This window comes from Coenobita brevimanus, chromosome 16 (assembly GCF_032717465.1).
Source record: "Coenobita brevimanus isolate Jiangsu-jjx chromosome 16, ASM3271746v2, whole genome shotgun sequence".
NCBI classification, from domain to species: domain Eukaryota; kingdom Metazoa; phylum Arthropoda; class Malacostraca; order Decapoda; family Coenobitidae; genus Coenobita; species Coenobita brevimanus.
Window position 1 is genome coordinate 25,392,270 of NC_136969.1, and position 21,769 is coordinate 25,414,038.

A 21,769-nucleotide genomic window follows, 5' to 3' on the forward strand; every position below is an offset into this window, starting at 1 on the left:
TAACTCCGAAAATCGATCGCAAAAAGAACCTTACTTAGTAGTACTCATACGTGCCTTTTTTTTTTTTTTTAAGATAAAATCGTCTGGCCTTGACAGAAGTAATACTGCACTGCTACAGTTGTTATGCAACGGAAAAGGACAGATCTGAGTTAACAAGAGTAAAAACGCACTGCAAAAGTTATGGAAGAGAAAAGGACAAAATATCAAGAACCATTTAATCTTATATGAACAATTACCATCTGACGTTAACAGGAGCAAAATCTCATCAAATAAATTTAGTTCAGTTATTGAAGAGAAAGGAAGAAATCTGGGTCAGCAGGAGAGAAATGTTATGTGAGAGAAAAAGGCAAATTGTATTTCTAGATAGCAAAATCCGCCAGTAACAGTTTGGGTAATGCTGATGTCTGGGTGCCATGACGCGTCCCTGCGCCTCTGCCAGGTGACCTAAGGCACACCTGGGCCCTGCTCGCTTCTCCCAGCCTCACCCGCACCACCACCACCACCACCATCACCAACACAGCTATGGCTCTCTTTAGGATACTTCTCCATGTCTCCTTCCTTTGCTTCCTCTCAGGTGAGTTTAGAACTTCCACTATTTATATTTTACATTTTTCTCCTCATTATTTCTTCCTGCGTAGTTAATATAGGACATTTTGTAGCGCTTTTTTCGCTCCACCACCTCTACAATCACAACAACACAGCTATGGCTTAGTTCAGGATCCCTCTATATCCCATCTTTTGCTTCAAGCCAGTTTAGTGTTTCACTATCATATACTGTGTATTTTCTTGCTATTATTTCTTCCCTGGTGCCTAGTACAGGAGCTTTCGTCGCACATCATGCACACCACCATCATCAATTCGACTAACACAGCTGTCTGTCTGATTAGACTACTTAGGTTATTTAGTCCCGGCAGTTATGGTGAGTGACAAGTCGCTCGCCCCTGAATAGCATGTAGGCAATTTCCTCTAACCATCCCTCAGATGGAAACCCTTATAGGTCACATTCGGTTGGAGTGCCATAGCCCACTAGACCACCAGGCGACTATTTGGTTATATGGTTACCACCTAGCGCAGTGAATGGATTTTGTTCAGCAATTACTTTGCCTGTTACCAGAAATTTCATCATATGTGTTCTCAGTAACTTCTGCGTGCGGCTTTGTAACACTCTGTCCTTCCATCATTCTTTTTATCGCCAAACTTGTAATTCCAGGGGTTTTCAGTACTTTCTTTTTACCGTATACAGCGTGGCCCGTACATTTCACTCCTCAGTCTTGTGTTGCGAGGACGGCTCTGTCTTCCGGTGAGAAAGGTAGATATTATGGCTTTTTCATGACACTGTGGACGTAAAACACACACACACACACACACACACACACACACACACACACACACTGTAGAGCTTGAAAAGGGTTATGGGAGCCCTTGGGAGGTAGAAAACGATGCATAGTACAATGGGGTAACGTTAACTGCTCCGGCCCCGCAACACACAAAAACTGCGATAGGTAATAAATGTACCACCCTGTAGGTACATAACATTTATTACTCCATCGTTCTGACTAAACCTAAGTATTTTTTCATCATCATTTCATCCTGATTCACAGCTACAAAAAACTTATGTCATTCTGCCAGTCCATAAGTATAATCCCATATTAATCCCTTCATCTCGATAATTATTTTTTTCTGTTATTCTAATAAAACAAACGATTAAAGACTTCTACTAGAGACCAGGTTCATGAAGGATTTATCTAACCACTCAAGTTCGAAAAATCTCTCCAAAGCAGAATGAAATCGTCTGTATATACAAACCTCTCTGTGTGATTTTGATCCTCTCTGATGCTGAAGAGGATGAAATGTTCTTACTATTGTTGAACTCGGGATTTTTTTTTTTTTTACTCCGGTTAACTGTCTATGTATATCTTTCCATAGCCCGACGCTTTAATTCCGGAAAGAGGTGGCCACAAACGAATCGTCTCCATGTCATCCACTGCTCCGCCACCAGATTGCCCTTTCTCCAACTCACACCAGCTTATCTTCAAGCGATTTTACTCGCCGGTGGGTAACAAGATTAAAATATGCGGTAAGAAAAAAGTGTTAAAACTGATAAACCCTACAAGTCCACCTTAAGCATGTCGAAGTTGGTATCTCTCCTAGCTGAGCCAAACTGTGTGGTGTTACCCTGAATAAAATACTTGACTGCATCCAAAGCAGCGAAGTGATTAGTCGATATACTTTAATCTATCTGATACTCTAGCACGTTTGTTCCAAGTTGACAGAGACCCCAAACCCCATTCACCTCAGTTGGTGGCCAAATGAAGTCAAACTGGAGGGATGATTTGACTAGGAAGTAACGAGACTCACTATGCTTCACAACTAAGGCTTATCAAATTCCATGCTACCACGACTTACTCTTCAGACTGTGAAAGTAACCCAGTTCCCTCAGGTGAAAACAAATCTATGGGAATTTTCTCAAGCGAACAAAATCATCTAGTGCTGGCCTAAATCAAGCACGTTATTTTGAACATTATGAAAGGTGGCCAATCTTCTCAGTATGAAGGAGGCCCCATGTGTTGTTGCTTTGGGCCTAGGCTTCGCTGACATGTGAAACCGGGAGACTGCAGGCTTAAACTGCCCTTCTCTTGCAGTCTAGCATCCTTCTTTCGTGGGACAAGGAAGCAGCTGAGGACGTTTACATAATCAGGAGGCTGATCCGCCCGGGTATACAGATGCTGCCCAGTGAAGGCGTCCTTCTTCAAGCCTTATGTAATTTTGAACAGTATAAAAAGCTGGTATATCTTCCCAGTCCGGCAACAGTTGAACCGCCACGTGACGGCGTCCTCTCCATTAGCATATGAAACGCCATACATAATAAAAAGTTGTCCTATCTTCAGAGTCCGTCATCGAGGCCAAAGAGCCACGGGGTAATGCTAACGAGATAATCACGCCAAGGAAAGTCCGCGTAATTTCACTTTGTGTCAGGGATGATTGGGATTTATTAACGGGCCGCACATGTGAGGGGAGGCGTTTATGATGCTCCACTAATTTTCTTATTTAATCATCCCGCAGTTAGATTTATTTTATCATACTCAGGCAAAATTATTCACCTGTGGGATATTTTTCAAACCGAACGGGTCTGTTAGTCATGGGGGGCGTTTATGACGCTCCACTTATTTTCTAACCTAATCAGCCCAAAAGCCCGAAGACTTAAGAAAAAATATATTCATGTAAATTTATTCTTGTATGGAAGATTATTTTAAGAAAAAATATATTCATGTAAATTTATTCTTGTATGGAAGATTATTCGAATCTGGACTGGCAGTTATGCAAGAAAAGCCATTTATGTTGATCCCGAATTTTCTTATTCAGTCATCCTCACTGGCAGAGGACTTTTTTTTTTTTTTTAACTATATTAAGCAATTTTAAAAAGATTAAGGGAGACTTTTCGAACGGGAAGGGTGAGATAATGATGAAAGGCGATTATAATACCCTTCTAATTTTCTTATTTACTAAGTCCCACAACCCGAGGATGTATTTTATTATCACTTTATACAGACAGTTTCCTTCAGTGTATGGGAGAATTTTTAAATCAAAGAGGTTAATACATACCTGATGAGTGGGGTTTACGGTGTATACTCTTGCTGATTTTCTTAGATCATTTAATGAATTTTTCAGCTCGACGACATCTTCTATATGTTTTTTTTCATTATTTTCACTAATCCTAGGCAATTCTAATCAGCTTATGGGAGACTTTTCGAAAAGGAGGAGTTAGTGATAGGAGGCGCTTATGTTGTTCCAATAACTTTTTTAACTTACTTTGTAATCTCTTCAACCATAACACTTTTTTTTTTTTTTTTTTTTTACTATGTACAGTCAATTTTATTTATGTTAGTGGGTGTCACATGTGATGTTAAGCTGCCTTTAAACTGACAGCCGTATTGTTATTTTGGAGTTTTCAACGCTAATGAATTTTGGAAGAACTTTCGCTTATGAGAAAAAAAAAAATTATTACTGTATTACTAAGGAACTTTGGCCACAAAATATCAGCCAAACACATCTGAGATACTGGCAAGAAAGATTACCAAAGAAATACTTACCCCAAAAATCGGAAAATCTGTGTGTCCGAGATATTAGCGAGAAATATTCATACCACAGACAGGAAACTTGTGTGCCTCGGTGCAAAACGGGCGGATCCAAAGTTTTCGGACTCCCTTTGATCAAGTTTCTCCATTAGACCCACGTGTGTTAGTTTACAGGAAAAAACAAACCTATTTCGGGACGTGCAAATATTTTCTTTCGTAAAATTTTTGATGTTGCCGAGGATGAGATGAATGAATGGGGTGGAGGGGTATATGAGGGAAGGGGTAAGTTTGGCAAAGGGCAACCTGATAACAGAAGATAGACTGGCACAGAGCAGATTCGTCTGTGGCCACCCCTTTTTTGAATTAAGGCATCTGGATATAGACAGATAGATAGACAAATACGCAGAGAGCATTAAGAAAGCATCATGTGAGATTTTAGCTCCACTGTGGAAGAGCTTTCCAAGTCAGTTAATATGAAAGATCATTTTTCAAAACGTTTTCGCAGTTATATAAACAGAGACGACAGTATCTAGAGTTTTTTTTTTTTTTACGATGTGCAAGATTTTTTTTTGTTTTGTTTGACCATTTCGGAACTAGCATAATCCTCTCTCAAAAAATTTAACGATTTTAGAAAACATAATGTAGTGTTTCTTTCTCGCTGTATGTGATTTATTTTTTTTCATTTTCAAAGAGGCTTCCGTGTCAGTTCACACGATTAGCGAATCAGTTACATAATTTCTTCACCCTCCATTGTGTCACTGATTAAATATTTCAGTATTCCTTGCATAAACCTAAGTCAGTTCGGAGAGACAATGACCCTTTTTTTGGGGGGAGGGGGCAAACATGGAAGGTCTGTGCAGATTTTCACACACACACACACACACACACACACACACACACACACACACACACACACACACACACACACACGCACACATCTCCACATACACGACCACAATCACATATTCCCACAATATTCACACATATCCCACACCAACCCAACCTAACCAGCATTCCCTCTGCCTCTGAGCGCACAGGTAAGCATGATACCTGCCCGTAAGATTAAATTAGCCCACCTCGACCCCAGTATATGGCATTACACTCCAGCATTACATTTCAGAATCATGCAGTGCTGATCTACGGTCGGTGAAAATTGTATTCGGGAACCTACGTCCAGCCTTGAGGAAAAGATAGGGCCACACTTATGTCCGTTGGCTGTGGTCTGGAAGGTGTCATATGAGCTGTTAATATGTGATGGCTATATGAAGCCTACACACACACACACACACACACACACACACACACACACACACACACACACACACACTCTCTCTCTCTCTCTCTCTCTCTCTCTCTGCTTTTGGTGACTATGAATACTGAGAATATTATTACTTATTTGTGAAGAGATTTTAAAAGGATTAAAGGAGATTAAATTTTTTCTCACACGCAGAAACGCCAACAAAAAATAGTAATCTGGTCTTAGCACCTTCAATTAAAGTTTACCCTTACCAACTTTCGGTGTGTAGCTGAAAACAACACACACACACACACACACACACACACACACACACACACACACACACACACACACACACACACACACACACACAACAACAACAACAAAATAGATTTCATGATGGCAAATTTCTTAATGCTTCTTTGTGATATTTTGCTGTTCCAGGAACTTAAAAGCAAATATTAAGCTTATTTCACACTAATCTCTCTCTCTCTCTCTCTCTCTCTCTCTCTCTCTCTCTCTCTCTCTCTCTCTCTCTAATTAAGAAGTCGGTCCGATGTAAATATATCACACCGGAAAATCGCCCCCTCTTATCGGGCAAGTTTCCTAATATTCTGCTCGCTGATCCTCGTAAGTTTTTCCAAAGCTTCTTATGCACTTTTTTTGGATTTAATTTTCCTTTCTCCTCGGTTGGGGCGCGAGGGATGAAGGCGGTGGTTGCTGTTGCAGGAGGTGGGGGGAGGTTATACTGGTGGTGGAGGTGATAGCTGTGGTGGTGGTGGTGGTGGTAGATGGTGAGGATACTTGTGGTTCGTGGGTGGAGCTGTGATTCGTGGTGGTAAATGTGGCAGCATAGTGATGGTCGTGGTGTTGGTGGTGATGGTTGGGGTTGTGGTACTTGTTGTGGTGGTGCGTGGTGTGATGGATGTGGGGTAAATCTGGAATTTGTTGTGGTTGTGGTTATGGTAGGCGTTACTCTTATGGTTGAGGAAGTGTTTAAGACTGTTAAGGTAGTAGGGTTATGGTTGTGGTTGTGCTTGTGCTGGTAGATGAATGTTTGTGGTACTTATACAGTGGTTGTGACTTTAGTGAGATGACAGTTGTTGTAATGATAGTGTAGTGGTAGGATGGTGGTGGTAGTGGTGCTTGTAGCAATAGTAGTAGCAGTGTTTTAGGACTAGGACTGAGGTAGTGTTACAGGTAGAGGTAGTACTAATAACTGAGTAGTTACGTGGGGGCATAGTTGTTACTTAGGTAATAGCAACTATAACGATGGTAAGCCTCCCCCCTTCTCTCTCTCTCTCTCTCTCTCTCTCTCTCTCTCTCTCTCTCTCTCTCTTTCTCTCTCTACTTGTGCTAATTGGATGATGGTTGTTGTGGTCGTAGTGGCAGAACTGATGGTTTGTGTGGTATTTTTGGAGCTTGCGTGGGTTATAATGCATGTGTTTTGATGGTCAATGTATTATCCTATTGTCACTTAACTTTATCCAGGCAAAGCTGAACCACTATTCTCTTTTTTTCCCTCCATCCATCCATCCTTCCTTCCTTCCTTCCTTCCTTCCATCCTCTCTTTCATCTTTATTTTTGATGAGTCTTGATAGGATCAGATGTTTACGACATTTATTTTTCACCTTTGCCATTATTGCCTTAATCAAGGTAACCAGGAAGTTGTTTTGATTCTTCAGTCTTGACCAACAATTCCATTAATGAAACTTTAAAAATTCATCGTCGAACTGCTGTTGTTAAAACTTCTGGGGCTTCAGACTAAGGAGATTCTAGCTAACCTGATTATTGTTCATTTCTTTAGCAGATCTTACTAGGTTCCGACACGATTTCGAGAATGTGTAATAAGCTAATATGGTGCGATTCCAGCTAACCTCATCGTTAATCATTATTATTATCGTTCTGACAAGCATTGGAGAAGCTGTAAGTGAATTACTGATTTGATTGTCGCTTTGTTAGTTTATTAATATACGCTCTCTCTCTCTCTCTCTCTCTCTCTCTCTCTCTCTCTCTCTCTCTCTCTCTCTCTCTCTCTCTCCATTTCATCCTCCCTTCTTCCTCTCGTAGTGAAAGGACTAACGAAGACTGAACCCCCCACCTTTCCCCAGTACAATAAATCTCACGGGCAGTATAAAATGGCCTGGTGGAAGCAAGAACAAATTATAAATGAGGTATTCGGCATCCAGTGTAATTGTAATGTGTAACTGGAATCTGTGCTAGTCTGTCTGAATCGACAATCTATATATTTTTTTCACGACAAACTTTCAACTCAACAGAATGTTTGGGGAATTATGGTTACAATCGTGCATGCAAATCTACTGAATACCGGACAGTACAGGAAGTGGGCTCTGAAATACTCTGCTCTTTTCTGTTTCTTTACTTCATTTTAAAAAATAATAATAAATAATACTTAACATAAAACTGCATTACTGTGACGTTTCAGTATCTCAAACATTAAAAAAATGAAGAATCATCGCCTCCAGGATACATTGTTAGAGAGCCATTGTGTAGTAATAGGTTTCCCCCTTCACTTTCCTCTTTTCAGTTCTATATTTTTTCTCTCTTTCTTGAACTGATGCTTGAACTGATGCTTGATACTTAAACTCTGTTCTCCATCAAATGACTATCAGCTGAATAAAATCATCTAAAGTAAACTGGAACAGACGACAAGAAAGATCCCGACCACGAAAGGATTAATGGTACTTGTGTTAATATTCTGAGGCTTCCCTGAATCACCCTCAGCTCAATAAAATCGTCAGACATTAGTTAACGAGTAGAAAAGATTACTAGAATTGTCCCGACCGCGTGATGGGTAATATCCTTTCTTAAGTTCAATGCTCTCATAATGGCATTCTTACGACACTTGCTTTCTGAGTTTAGCAGATATTGAGGTATTGGTTGCATTCTTACGTTTTTTTTTCTTAATACAATCGTTGTCACAAAGGGATTCCAGTAAGGGACTTCAGCAGCACTTTAGCTAATTAATCTCGTCGACTTTCTAAATTTCCTGGTGTGTGTGTGTGTGTGTGTGTGTGTGTGTGTGTGTGTGTGTGTGTGTGTGTGTGTGTGTGTGTGTGTGTGTGTGTGTGTGTGTGTGTGTGTGTGGGAGGGGTACACTTGACCTGGCTCTAATCACCAGAATATTAGTTCCAGGACAAAGAGGTTTCTCACAGGATTATTAAGAGAAGGCGTGGGTTGCGGGGAGAACAGGGCAGAGGAATATTTTTAAAATTTCTTTTTTAAATAAACAGCTGTAAGAGTCTGATTATAACTGAGTGTGAGGAGTTATGAGATGTGGGTGTGTAAAATGTGTTTCTGTATCTCTGTGTGTCTGTGTTTTTATGTCTGTCTCTATCTGTATGCCTCTGCCTGTGTCTCTTTCTGTCTCTGCTCGTCTATCTCTCTCTCTGAAACACACACACACACACACACACACACACACACACACACACACACACACACTTCCAAAACAGTTTCAACAAAGAAATTCTTTAACCTTTTGTTGGAGAGGAGGTCACCCAAGCATTTTTTTGGCTACCTTCAGGTTTTTTGTTTTCATTTTTTTTTTTTTTTTGACTGAGACTCCTACCCGACAAAAGACTGTGAATTTTATCGAATTTTAACTCTTTCAATCAGATGACGTATTTTAGGTATATTTTTTCTACTTCTAGACGATTTTATTAAGCTCTGGGGAAATCTCCTGTAGGGTTAATGAAGGCTACATCTGTGTCCTGAAAACCGAAAAGCCTCTATCAAAACTTTCAACAGAATTCATGAATAATATAAAAATACCTCGCAGGACTGAAGTGTTTACGTTTACAACCACATATTAAGAAAAAGGGAGCTGCACAGTGCTTTATAAACTGCACTGACGTAATCTGTGTAATTTTAACCAGTGTTCGTATGATTCATAGAGCTGGACAAAATCGTCTGGGAGTAACTGGACTTGTTCCGACCATGAGAGAGTTACTGATGACGGTGTTAACGCTCCCAGACTCCTTGAATTCACCCAGATAAGTTTCACTGTCTTGCGCTGGCTGGAACAGACTACTAGAGTAACACCAATCATGAGAAGATCAGCTGAACAGTAAATTATTGTGAGTACATATATTAAAAATGTTACAATAGAACACTGGATTTGTTCCGATCATGTACGGATTAGTTGACCATGAAAAGTCTGTGATCGCGGAGTTATGTAAAATGTTATTCCACACGACAACAAAAATGACACATTTTCCATTGTGACAACATGATAAAGTGAGACTGGCAAAAAAAAAAGCATATAAATGCAAGAATCGTTTTTTATATGTTTACTAGGACAACGGGACGACAAATTAATCAACCATGGGAGAAAAATGGACTATGTAACGGTACTGATTCGCTTTCTGTATAAAAAATTTGATTATAGAGGATGATGGAACGTCATAAAAAAACACTTTCAGGACTGAGTACTTTCGCTTTGATCAAGCTCCCACCAAACAATTTTATGCAACTTTAGACAGATCTCTCACACTGAAGAAGTTAATGAAGGATGTCCTTAAAGCCTCCATAAAGCTCTCTCATAAGCTTAATACAGTCGCCTGGAGATAGCAAAATTAAGATGAAAGAGACATCTTCCTATTGACGAGGTTAAAAGGAGATCAGGGAAAGAAAATATTAGGACAAAGAAGTCGTAAGAAAGACTGAGGAAGATTTATGTGTGAGAGGAAATGGAGCAGCCGAGGATTTTGAAGGACGAGTGATGGGTGAATGGAAGCGAGCCCCATTTTCTCTGGGCACTCTAGTGATAGTTATGGTAATCTATCTACCTGTCTAATTTTTCTACCTATACCTAATCTATCTACCTATCTAACCCTTGAGAGAGAGAGAGAGAGAGAGAGAGAGAGAGAGAGCGGGCGAGAGAGAGAGAGAGAGAGAGAGAGAGAGAGAGAGAGAGAAATCTCAAAACCAAAATTAGGCAAGAGAAGAAATGCGAGAGGTGAACCCTGACATTACTTTTAATTTACGATTGGACCGAATGCTAAATCAAAGGGAATATTAGAAAGGAAATGATGAAAGGACGCGCCGGGATCCATAAAACGAAGTGACAGAGACAAATGGGAAATCTCGAAAGGGGAGGAGGGGAAGGAGGGAAAAGAAATGCCTGAAGGAGATGGAAAGGGAGGAAAAGAAAATTGTTTGAAGGAAGTGGAGGGGAAGGATGGAAAGAAGTGCCTGAATGAGGAGGGAAAGGAGGAAAAAGAAATACTAGAAGTGAACGGCGTGGGAAGGTTAAAAAGAAGCTCTTGGGGGACACGGAGAAGGAGAAGGAAGAGGAGGAGGAGGAGAAGGAGGAGGAAAAAGTGCCTGAAACACGAGAAAAGGAAGAAGAAATTCTGAAATGGCTGAAGGAGAAAAAATGCAGATTTCGAAGGGGAGGACAGAAAGAAATGCTAGGAGGAGGAGGAAGAGGAAGAAGAAAAAAAAATCTGACACTGATGGGAAAGGGAAGGAGGAAAAAAAAAATGCTAAGAGGAGGAGGAGGGGTAGAAGAAAAGTGCTTTGGTCATGATTTTTCAGAAGGGCTTTTCTGTTCAATTCTTTTGCCACAGCGATTCTTTTCAAAATTTTTATGTAATACTGTACTCCTTGGTAATTCCATCTCCACACCCACCACCAGTTTCATCATCATCATCATCATCATCGTCATCATCATCATCATCATCGTCATCGTCATCATCATCATCATCCACACCCTAATCATTTCCAGTATTATGAAAATGGCAGGAAATACTAAGAAAGGGGATACATGAAAACAGAAAAGTAGGAGAACTGTACAATACTGAGAGAAAAACGACCACACATCCATCCCATCCTAATTCTATCAGTTCATCGTAACAAATAAATAAGTAAATAAATAAATATCCGTATGAGGTAAATAAGTCAGAAGATACTGCATGTCTAATAAAACAAACAACAAAAACAATAACAACAGACACTAGAAAAAATGTACGATGGTCCTTTCTCAGAATCGCCTAGGTATGCATTACCTGTAACTTAATTATACCGTGAATAAGATACTGGCTTATTCTCTGTCTGTCTGTCAGTCTGTCTGTCTGCCTACGATAAATGTCACTGATTGGACTGACATTCGTGGGTGACTGATGTGTGTGTGTGTGTGTGTGTGTGTGTGTGTGTGTGTGTGTGTGTGTGTGTGTGTGTGTGTGTGTGTGTGTGTGTGTGTGTGTGTGTGTGTGTGTGTGTGTGTGTGTACCTTTAGAACGATAAAGGTCACTCGCTTGGCTGACATCAGCAGTTCGTCTGGTGACCTCTGGATTGTGTGTGTGTGTGTGTGTGTGTGTGTGTGTGTGTGTGTGTGTGTGTGTGTGTGTGTGTGTGTGTGTGTGACAATTAATTAATGACATCTTTAACCCCTTCTGTTCGATTCCGTCCATGCTACATTTTAATCTTGCTACCATACGATCATTTTATATAGCTCAGAAGAGAAATTTCTTATGGAAAGAGGCTACAAGCAGCCTCGAATAACCATTACTTTAGCGTGGCATCATTATTCATACTGGTGTTACTTTTCTTACTGCCTGACGATTTTCCTATGCTTGGGAGAGCTGTATGGCTATGAGGGATTAAAACAATGATTATGGTGCTGCAGAGGGGCGCCTTCCCGTGGCAGCACCGAACCGGGCAGAGGGAGTGCACGGTTATACAAACAACCTTCAACTATCTTCCACAAAGGACAATGATGGACTGCCAGAGAAAAGCATCTTTAAGTCTCTAGTGCTTTAGGTTCACGTCCAGATGAGCCTGGGGCCACAACAACAGCAACGACTATTATTTTTTTTTTTCTTTTTGTATATTTTCTTTCTTTTTCATACAATATTCTTGCTTGTACAAAACGAGGTTACTTGACTCAGGGAAGACCAATGATAGCGAAGTGGTTAATGGCATCCTTAAATTTAATGACCCTTAATCACCGAGTCCACGACAGGATAATTGATCTGGTTGACTGCTTGATTAATTTTACTCACTCGTGATGGATTGCCTGACTAGCAGGATGCACGGTCCTGTTCATTTATTCTCTCTACATGTTTGGGGTTCGGACGAGCTTTGGTTCCTTCCTCCTTGTAAACAGAGAATACGGGCTTTAGGCCTTTGGTTCCTTCTTCCTTGCATAAACAACCGTCCCACCCCCTTCTTTTTGTTCTTACTAAATGAAGCCAGAACTCCTGGGGCTTTAATGGTGATAAAATGTATGGCCCATTACTTCATCCTTGCTTTGGAGAAGTTCTTCCAACTTTTATTTTTATTTCTTGCTTTCTGGACTGTGCGTCACGCCCACCTTTGCATAAGGAAAAAAGAGGAAGAATGACGAATGCTGCTGCTGATGATGATGATAATGATTTTAGTCACACATGTATTAGGTCCTGATATCTTTCAAAGTCTGAAATTCTAAATAGTGAAACAAGAAGAGGAATACTGTTGGTTTGTAATCTGTTAAATATATGGACGCAACCCTATGGTGTGTGCATCGAAGCGAAACATTGATGACTGGTTGGATGGATGATTTTGTATATTATTTCTGGTACGAGATTAATTGGATGTTTTTTGCTAGCTAGTTGATTGGTTGTGTCTGGTAGCTCGCTAATAATTCCTTTTGGTATTTCACTTCCCCCCCCCCCTCTCTCTCTCTCTCTCTGGCAGGTGAATGATTAGTAAGCACACTGATTGACGATCTGACGTACTGTATCAACAGTCTCCAATTTTTTCATATCAAAATATTTGTGTGTGTGTGTGTGTGTGTGTGTGTGTGTGAACGGCAAACATCACATCCGGCTGAGATACAACAACATTTCTCTGTCAGGAATACCACATTTTTTTGGTCCAGTCCTACTTTCCATATCTGCCTTGACCCATTTCTCCACCTGATTCGTATTCCCATTATCTGATGGTAGTTCCTGATAATTAAAGTGGAGCTTGTTGTGGCATTTTAAAATAATGACTGACCTTATTTTCACGTCTGATTTGAACTAATACTCTATGCGGCTGGTGCTTCTGTGGATGAATGCTAGGTGTTGAAAATTATTTAACGTGGAGCTTAGTTGTAGCAGGACTGACCATTTAAACACATACTGGTGAAAATATATTACAATATTTGTGTAGATTTAGTACAGCAACAAGAGACAAGAAAGAAACATCCATCATCTATCATCTAAACGTATTTTGCCCTCACAGGACCTTAGTAGCGTGGGGTAAAGGTACTCAGTCCCAGCATTTAACAAGAATGTGGCCACTCTCTCTTCCCTGAGTAGAATTACGAGTATGGGGGCAATAAGGCCCAACGATTCTAACCATTCCTAGGATGTAAACCCTTCAGACCCAATCCGGTTGGTGAGCCATAACCCACTAGACTATCAAGCGTCCATCTGTTGGTTATTTACTTCCCACCCAGAGTTGTGTTTTTTTTTGTAATGCAAAAAGTCATTAGTCTTATCACTCACAAGTCACCCGAAGGCAGCACTGCAATGAGTGAGTGGATGGTGTGAGCTTCCACCTACCAAACTATCCTATCTGGGTTGATTGTAGATCAACTGGATTCAGAGTTACCCTGAGGTTCTTGAATCACTAAGTGAAAAAGAGTTAGTGACGTGATAGGCAATTATAGGAGAGAAAAAGAGGGATTAGAAGGATGCTGCGATGGAGTGGTGGAGAGACGGGATAAAAAGAGGAGAATCAGGAAGAACGAATGGAGATAGATAGATCGACAGATAGACTGGAGAGAGAGAGAGAGAGAGAGAGAGAGAGAGAGAGAGAGAGAGAGAGAGAGAGAATCTTATATAACCACTATCCACCTTCTTTCCATGGACACCCAAAAAAATCATTCACTGATTTTTGGAGGGACTGTAGGTAAAATCTTCGGACCAATCAGCGGGCTCCATTCAAGACCACTCAGCGATCATATGTGTATCAAGGCCAATAACTGCGCCATTCATCAGAGGCCAGACAAAAGAAACAAAAGAACCGCCGCTGTAATTTTTGGGTGACCTGTATCAACGCTGTTCATGGGAAAATGTTTGATAAAATGGTCCATCATCGTGCACACAGCCTTCTCATTAGGACGAGATCATCTGGTTTTAATGGAGGTGGAGTTATTGATCACGGAGCAAGTTCAATATTGGATGTTGAGCTAATAAATGTCACACTAGGATGGTTTATGCGGACATGGAAACCTACTTCTCCGCTCCTTCTCAGTGCTTTATGTATGGGTATATGTAGGGATGGTTTTCGGCGTGAAGAGTGGGATGTGTACTTGAAATTTAGTTGGTGTGTGTGTGTGTGTGTGTGTGTGTGTGTGTGTGTGTGTGTGTGTGTGTGTGTGTGTGTGTGTGTGTGTGTGTGTGTGTGTGTGTGTGTTCGCGCGCGCGCGGAGCGAGAGAGAGAGAGAGAGAGAGAGAGATAAATCGCTGAAGCAGAGGTGATGCGCAATCTCAAAAGGTACTCACAATACGGCCAGTCTCATATTTCATACATCACACGCTACCAGTCTAAAAATATCTAAAACAACATAGTGCCAGACATAAACCAATTATTCTCCTTTAATGTCACGTAATTAGCCTAATGACCTAACAGCGCTGATGACCTAATGATCCACGCACTTTAATTCACCTCCTGATCGGTTAATGGGCGGGTCTAATGATAACAGTGCATTTATTTTAACCTGACAAATATCCCTAAACTCTTTCGGATCGATTGGTGACTAAGTGGGGTCAGACTGGAGGATAAATCTTACTGGTAACCAAGGAGACTCATTCCCTTTATCGTACTCCACGTGTCCATTTCCGTTAGATGAAAACGGACTACAATTCTTGGACTTTAATGTCACGTAATTAGTGTTGATGTTTATGCCTGTGAGATGATGATGATGATGATGACAAATTACCCTGATGAGCCAATGATCCACACACTCAAATTCCCCGCCCCGATCGGTTAATGGGCGGGGGTAATGACTACCAGGGGCGATAAATTAACTCAATGGTCTTTTGATAACGCTGCTGATTTCCGTTTCACACTCTGTTTTTACCTAATAATTGTCAGTATTCAGAATCCGGCCGGCCATCACAGTACTGCTGCTATTATTATTATTATTATTATTATTATTATTATTATTATTACCATTATTATTATTATTATTTACGGTAGCTAATACATTTACCTCTACTAGAAAAATGTATTCTTCTCAAGATTTATTTAAATGCAAGAGCTAAATATAGTATTAATTAACTCCTCCATTACAATATATATCCCCCACGATAAACACAGACGTTTGGTGGTGACCTAATACAAAAAAATCATTGGACCTAAAGTGTTAAATTACAGAAAAGATAGTGCACAAGGACGAAAAATTCCGCTGAGGTTAGATGGACGAAGGAATGCAAACGTAAAGTCGCCCTTCCACTTCCCAACCCTCCCTCCAGCCCAGAATATCCAGGTTTATAAAATTTCGCTGCTGGCTTCCGTAATGGAGTGGGGTGAATAGATAAGGCCTGCCTGTATACCAGCTGAGGGCGACGAGAGCACCGTGAAATTCTATTCTGGCTTCCACCCGACGATATTATTCTCTGTCTGTCTGTCTGTCTCTCTCTCTCTCTCTCTCTCTCTCTCTCTCTCTCTCTCTCTCTCTCTCTCTCTCTGTATCTACCAATTATCCAGATTTTTTTTTTGCCTCCTTAGGAAAGCAGGAGACCTATACCAGGCTACTCAGTCCTGACATCAGATGGGAGAGTGACCAGCCTCGCCTGTCCCTGAGTGGCATTAAGCGAGTATATTCCAACCACCATCAGACGAAAACTCTTACAGGTCACATCCAGCTGATGCACCATGACCCCTCTGACCTCAAGGCATCGATTTGGGTACATAGTTGTCATTGAACAGAGTAAATCGATTCCCATATTACAAGAAACCTTTTAGCTTGCCACTCATTGCAGTCACTTAAAGGTTGTGCTACATCAAGTGAGTGGATGATTATCGCCTACAACACCTCCATTATTTCCTTCACTGTAATGACGATGTGTGTGTGTGTGTGTGTGTGTGTGTGTGTGTGTGTGTGTGTGTGTGTGTGTGTGCGCGCTAAGCTTTATAACCAGATGATTTTGCTCGACTAAGGACGATTCTTGTTATAATGAGGCTAACAACAGAATTATGTGCAAAAAGAAAATCAGAAAAAGTCCATTAGATTTTCCAGTCCGAGAAAAGAGATACAAACTAACAGAAACAAAAATTATGCGGAAGAAAAATAAAAGCATAAAGGGGAGAAAATCTGAATTGCAAATGAAATGAATAAAAAAAGGGAAGAAAATAAAGCCCATCCCTTGAATAGGAGGGACTAGGCAAAGTAAAAAGGGAGAAGGAAGGGGAAAACATTTGCAGAGAGAGAGAGAAAGAGAGAGAGTTAACTGAAATAAACTTTATGTGGTGTGTGGGGAGAGAAGAGGGCTGGGAAAGAGAAAAGGAAGGAAACCTAGATATATCAAGGCAGGGGAAGACGAGCGGGAGAAACAAAGGAAGAATACAAAATCAGAAAATGGTAGACTGAACAAAAGCAGGCATGAATATAATTTATAGACAAACAGATATGGCCTCAGACAGACAAACAGAGAGGTGGATTAATTGAGAGAGAGAGAGAGAGAGAGAGAGAGAGAGAGAGAGAGAGAGAGAGAGAGAGAGAGAGAGAGAAATCCCCTGCAACTTTAAGATTAGGCTCCCACCCATCTACCACTGAAAAAAGTCTCTCGGAGAGAGAGAGAGAGAGAGAGAGAGAGAGAGAGAGAGACAGACAGACAGACAGACAGACAGACAGACTAAGAAGACGAGATAGAAGACTGAACACAAAGAGAGAAAAAAAATTATGATGGGAAATTCAGGATGTTGCAAAAGAATAGAAACGAGGAACGAGGTCAAGCTGAGAGAGAGAGAGAGAGAGAGAGAGAGAGGGAATATTGCAAAATCTGAGACGAGGAATAAAAAAAATATTGAGCCTCGTAAAAGAGGGAGTAAAAACGTATTGCAGGAGAGAGAGAGAGAGAGAGAGAGAGAGAGAGAGAGAGAGTGAATTACCTCCTACTACAGTGGAAGATTACACCAGATTCCCCTATTGTTCCTATGTAAATTCAGCCGTAGGGGCATAAATCTATTGTCTCATTTCGAGGGGGTGAATGATGAATGGATGGATGCGTGATTCATTTTCGCTGAGTACTTTGCTGGCTGTTCTGGTTTTCCATTTTTTTTTTTGTTAGTGTGTGTGTGTGTGTGTGTGTGTGTGTGTGTGTGTGTGTGTGTGTGTGTGTGTGTGTGTGTGTGTGTGTGTGTGTGTGTGTGTTATCGTTATTATGTAGTGTTTTGGGGGAATTTTAAAGACATGAATGATGAAGAAATGGATGTGTGATTTATATTCGTTTGGTAATCCTCTGACTGTTCTGCTGCTTGTTCGTTCCCCTAATACCTGTGTGTAGATCCTCACATCTCATTTATTACCCTGGGAAGCAGGGTTAGGCTTATTCTTACTGTGAAATAATTTGCGTTCTACACTGGTGGTGGCCAGATTTTCTTTTTTCTTTATTTTTCCACTGAATTTTGAAGGTGTGAAGCTTGAGTAAATTAATGTGGCACGGGTTCACTGGATCCTCTACTGACTGTTGTATATATATATCTATTTATCTATCTATCTATCTGTCTTTTAATCGAGGTACGTATCTATCTATCTATTTTCCAGTCTCTGAATCATACCCACCCTATTCACCCTACTTGTGAGACTGAAAATGGGGTTAGGATGGTGGGAGGAAAAAAAAAATCCTGCGTTCTGAACTGTCTGTATCTATTCGTTTTATGGCTGAAAATAAACCAGGAATGTGAGTGGCCTGAGCAATGAATACATGTGTAGGTGTGTGGCCCATTTGCGCTTGTCACACCATTGTTTTGTTTCTTTCGTTTTTCCTTTTTTCCCGTTTTTGGATGCTCAGAAATATTTAAAGGAGTGGAAATTTGGTTAGAATAATGAAGGTGATGATGGATGCAATGATGATGTGATGATGATGATGGATGTCAAGATGGTTGTGATGATGACTATAATGATGACAGAAGTGACGATGATGACTGTGATGATTTAAAAGTATAAAATGTATAAGAAAGCTAATTTGTCAGTTTCCTCAATTGTCGGTAGATGTAAATGAATAAAAAAATGGATATTTTCCAAATCGTTAATATCTCAGTATTAAATGTGAAGATTTTCTGTTCATAATTTCCCGTCATGTGTGTGGAAAAAAAAAGGCTTGGGAATCTGGAAGGCATCCCTGAATTACAGTGAAAGCTGCCTTGGCATACAGACGTGTGTTTTACCTTGCAAAAACAATAAATTTGATTTATTAGTTTTCTCAATAAACAGTACTAGATGAGTGGAAATTTTTGTTCCATTTTTTCTCCACTTGGCCCTACTAAAACGCGTGGAAATCTCATACAATCCAGAAAAATGATTTGCCCATTCACCCAGATATGTAAGAAAAAGAAAAAAAAAATCTATTCTCATTTTCCTCCATTTGGTACTACTAAAATGCGAGGAAAATTTAATGCTACGTATAAAGCGATTTACCTGTCCCCCCAGACATGTGAAAAGGTTATGTTTTTTTAAGACATTCCTGGATTACAGTGAAGCTCGCACTGATATATATATACGTCTATAATTCTGCTTGTGAAAACAATGGACTTCCGTGCTGGGCCGCGCTAAGACACATCCGACGGATCCAGAGGCACGCGAACACATCCTGATGCCAAGAAAAAACAGGATAAAAAACACACACACACATACAAAAAAAAAAAAAAAAAACTTTCAGCTTTGCATGCCAGTCAGTGTGTTTCGTGCCCGTGAGTGAAGAGCGAGAATTTTTCGGCCGAGTTTTATTTCTGAGACAAAAACGTAAATAAAGGATCAAGGAAGTGGAGAGAAGGTCACTGTTTTAAGACTGGACAATTGCAGTCAGTAAGCGTTTGTGTGCACGGTCTTGAAAGTGTGGGGTAATAATAGCCTTAGTACTAATTGTAACCCCAGACTTATATGAAAGAGAACCAGGTGGAGTTCATGCGAAAAGTGCCCTTATTCCTAAGTCCAATATTCTTCTATCGGGGAACAGGCAGGAGATTAAGGGACATTTGGTTAATGCGGCGGCTCCTCTGCCAGGTTATATCTGTGCCACCACCTGCAGTCGTCCCTTTACAGTACCAAAACACAGTCGAAATCTAGTGTTAATCCTAAACTAGTTAAAAATAATCATATGCTGATGGTGTAGTTGCTTCCCAATATTAGTTCCTTTGCATCATGTAGAAACAGTCGAAATTTTATGAGATGTTGCCACTAATTATAAAAAATAATAATGGAAATGAGACTAATGGATTTCAGAGTATACAGTATTTGTTATTAGGAATTCCTTTGTACATTCTTGAAACCTTACCAAAACTCAGAGTAATCTTGTCAAATTAATTAGCAATAGTGAAGCATTCAAATTTTAAATTATTAGTTCATTACCCTAAGAGTGTAAAGGATATAATACCCTTTGAGATCTCGCTAAAGGAAAAAAGCAAAGACTTTAATGGGTTGGGATCTTACTTCAGTGAATTAGAATCCAAAATAAAAACTATTTGAAAAAAGCTCGTGATCAATAAAGAGCAAATATGAAATGAATTTACAGCTTGCTTTATTAATGCAGAACTCCTGAAGTGTAAGGGAATTACTGACTGGGACTGTGTGCATTACTGAAGAGTAGAGACAATAAAGTGTGATGGAATAATTCTCCGGAAATGTTCATTCCTCAAGGTCATAAAAAGCGTCGTTCAAGGTGAAATGAAGGAGAGTGTGTGTGTGTGTGTGTGTGTGTGTGTGTGTGTGTGTGTGTGTGTGTGTGTGTGTGTGTGTGTGTGTGTGCGTGCGTGCGTGCGTGCGTGCGTGCGTGTGCGTGCGTGCGTGTGCGTGCGTGTGCGTGCGTGCGTGCGTGTGTGTTCGCGCGCGCGCCCGCGAGAGCGCGTTGAAGGTGGAAATAATGAGAGGAGGACTTGTTGAAAGCAATGGTAATAAAGGTGGCCGGGAGGGATACTAGTTCAAGCTGATGGTTTGGGGAGAGAAGACTCGTTTTAGGGTTTCTTCAAGGCAGTGAAGATGAGAGTTCAAGGAAGAGGTAAAGGTGAGGGGTCATTCAAGATGGAGGCAAAGATTCATTGTCTGTTTCCTAGCCTTTAAGTATTCCAGTTGTTTTCATTATCACTGGAGATTTATCCTCAATATGCATATATCATTCATTACATTCGTCATATCCAGAAAGTTTTAATATTCTGGTTGCTAGTACCGCTAGATGATTTTCTTCAGGAGAAAGCTCTTGAACTCCACCGATGCTCGTGGTCTCGTTAAGTTGAGTTTTTATTGTTCGCTCTTGTTACCTCCAAACGATATCATTCAACCTCGGAGAGACCTCTCGTACTGAAATGAGTAAATGAATGCTGTATCTTGACATTTTCTCCTAAACTGAACAAAATAATCTGGAGGCAGCAAAAATTATACCAAAGACATCATCGCACCATTGTCAGTAGTTCCGTTTTAAATTTATTTGCTAGGTAAATGCCGTGGAACGATTAATTCAGGGATAATCCCAGGCAGTGTACTTGATACAGTTAGAAACGAAAACATGTAACTCTGAGATCCCCAGATCATGAAGCGGATGTGCTTTAGGTCAGATCCGGCTGGTGCACATTGAGAAGAGTCTGTGTGGTGTCCCCCGAGAACCCAACAGACGGTGTAAGGCAGGGAGTGTGAGGCGATTTGGCTTGGGTGGGAGAACTGGGGTCACGTAGAAGGTTACGTCAGGCTTGGAACATTTGAGTAAAAAGAATTCGCTTTAAGAAAACAGTTTACTATTATCTTCAGTCTGAAGACATATTTAACTCTCTCTCTCTCTCTCTCTCTCTCTCTCTCTCTCTCTCTCTCTCTCTCTCTCTATCTCTCTCTCTCTCTCTCTCATATTCGAGCAGACTTTTCTGACTAGAGATATTAGACACACTTTACTTTGAGCCTTCCAGGTCAAGAGGTCTTTGTTGAGCTGATAAGACTGCATGAAGATAATAAGAAAAATCATCGAATTAACTTCTCAAGTTGGAAGACGTCTTTTTAACCTACTCGTACTACCGCCAAATGATCTTAGGGGGATAGAACGGTGTATGTGAAGAGGGGCAACTGAACACTTGAAGAATATAGCTTTGTGTTTATCAGAAGGTACAACATGGACTATGTATCTGTTGTTGTAGTTACTAGCACAGTGGTTTTGAGTGTAACTGATATTTCCAACACAGATTTTTCCCTTTTATTTCCTAGACCAGTCCTTGCGTCCTCACACCATTACGAGGCTCAGCGTTAACCCTAACTGTG

The 21,769-nt window shown here is 40.5% G+C and overlaps 1 protein-coding gene across 1 annotated transcript in view; it reads left to right on the plus strand.

The window, feature by feature from the left end:
- Positions 1 to 383: 383 nt before the first annotated feature.
- LOC145391004 (lachesin-like) overlaps positions 384 to 21,769 on the plus strand; it is a 65,003-nt gene continuing 43,617 nt past the window's right edge. Inside the window, exon 1 of the mRNA XM_080265736.1 lies at positions 384 to 574. Coding sequence (XP_080121862.1) covers positions 523 to 574 — 52 coding nt within the window. The 5' untranslated portion in view covers positions 384 to 522. The remainder of the gene's footprint in view (positions 575 to 21,769) is intronic.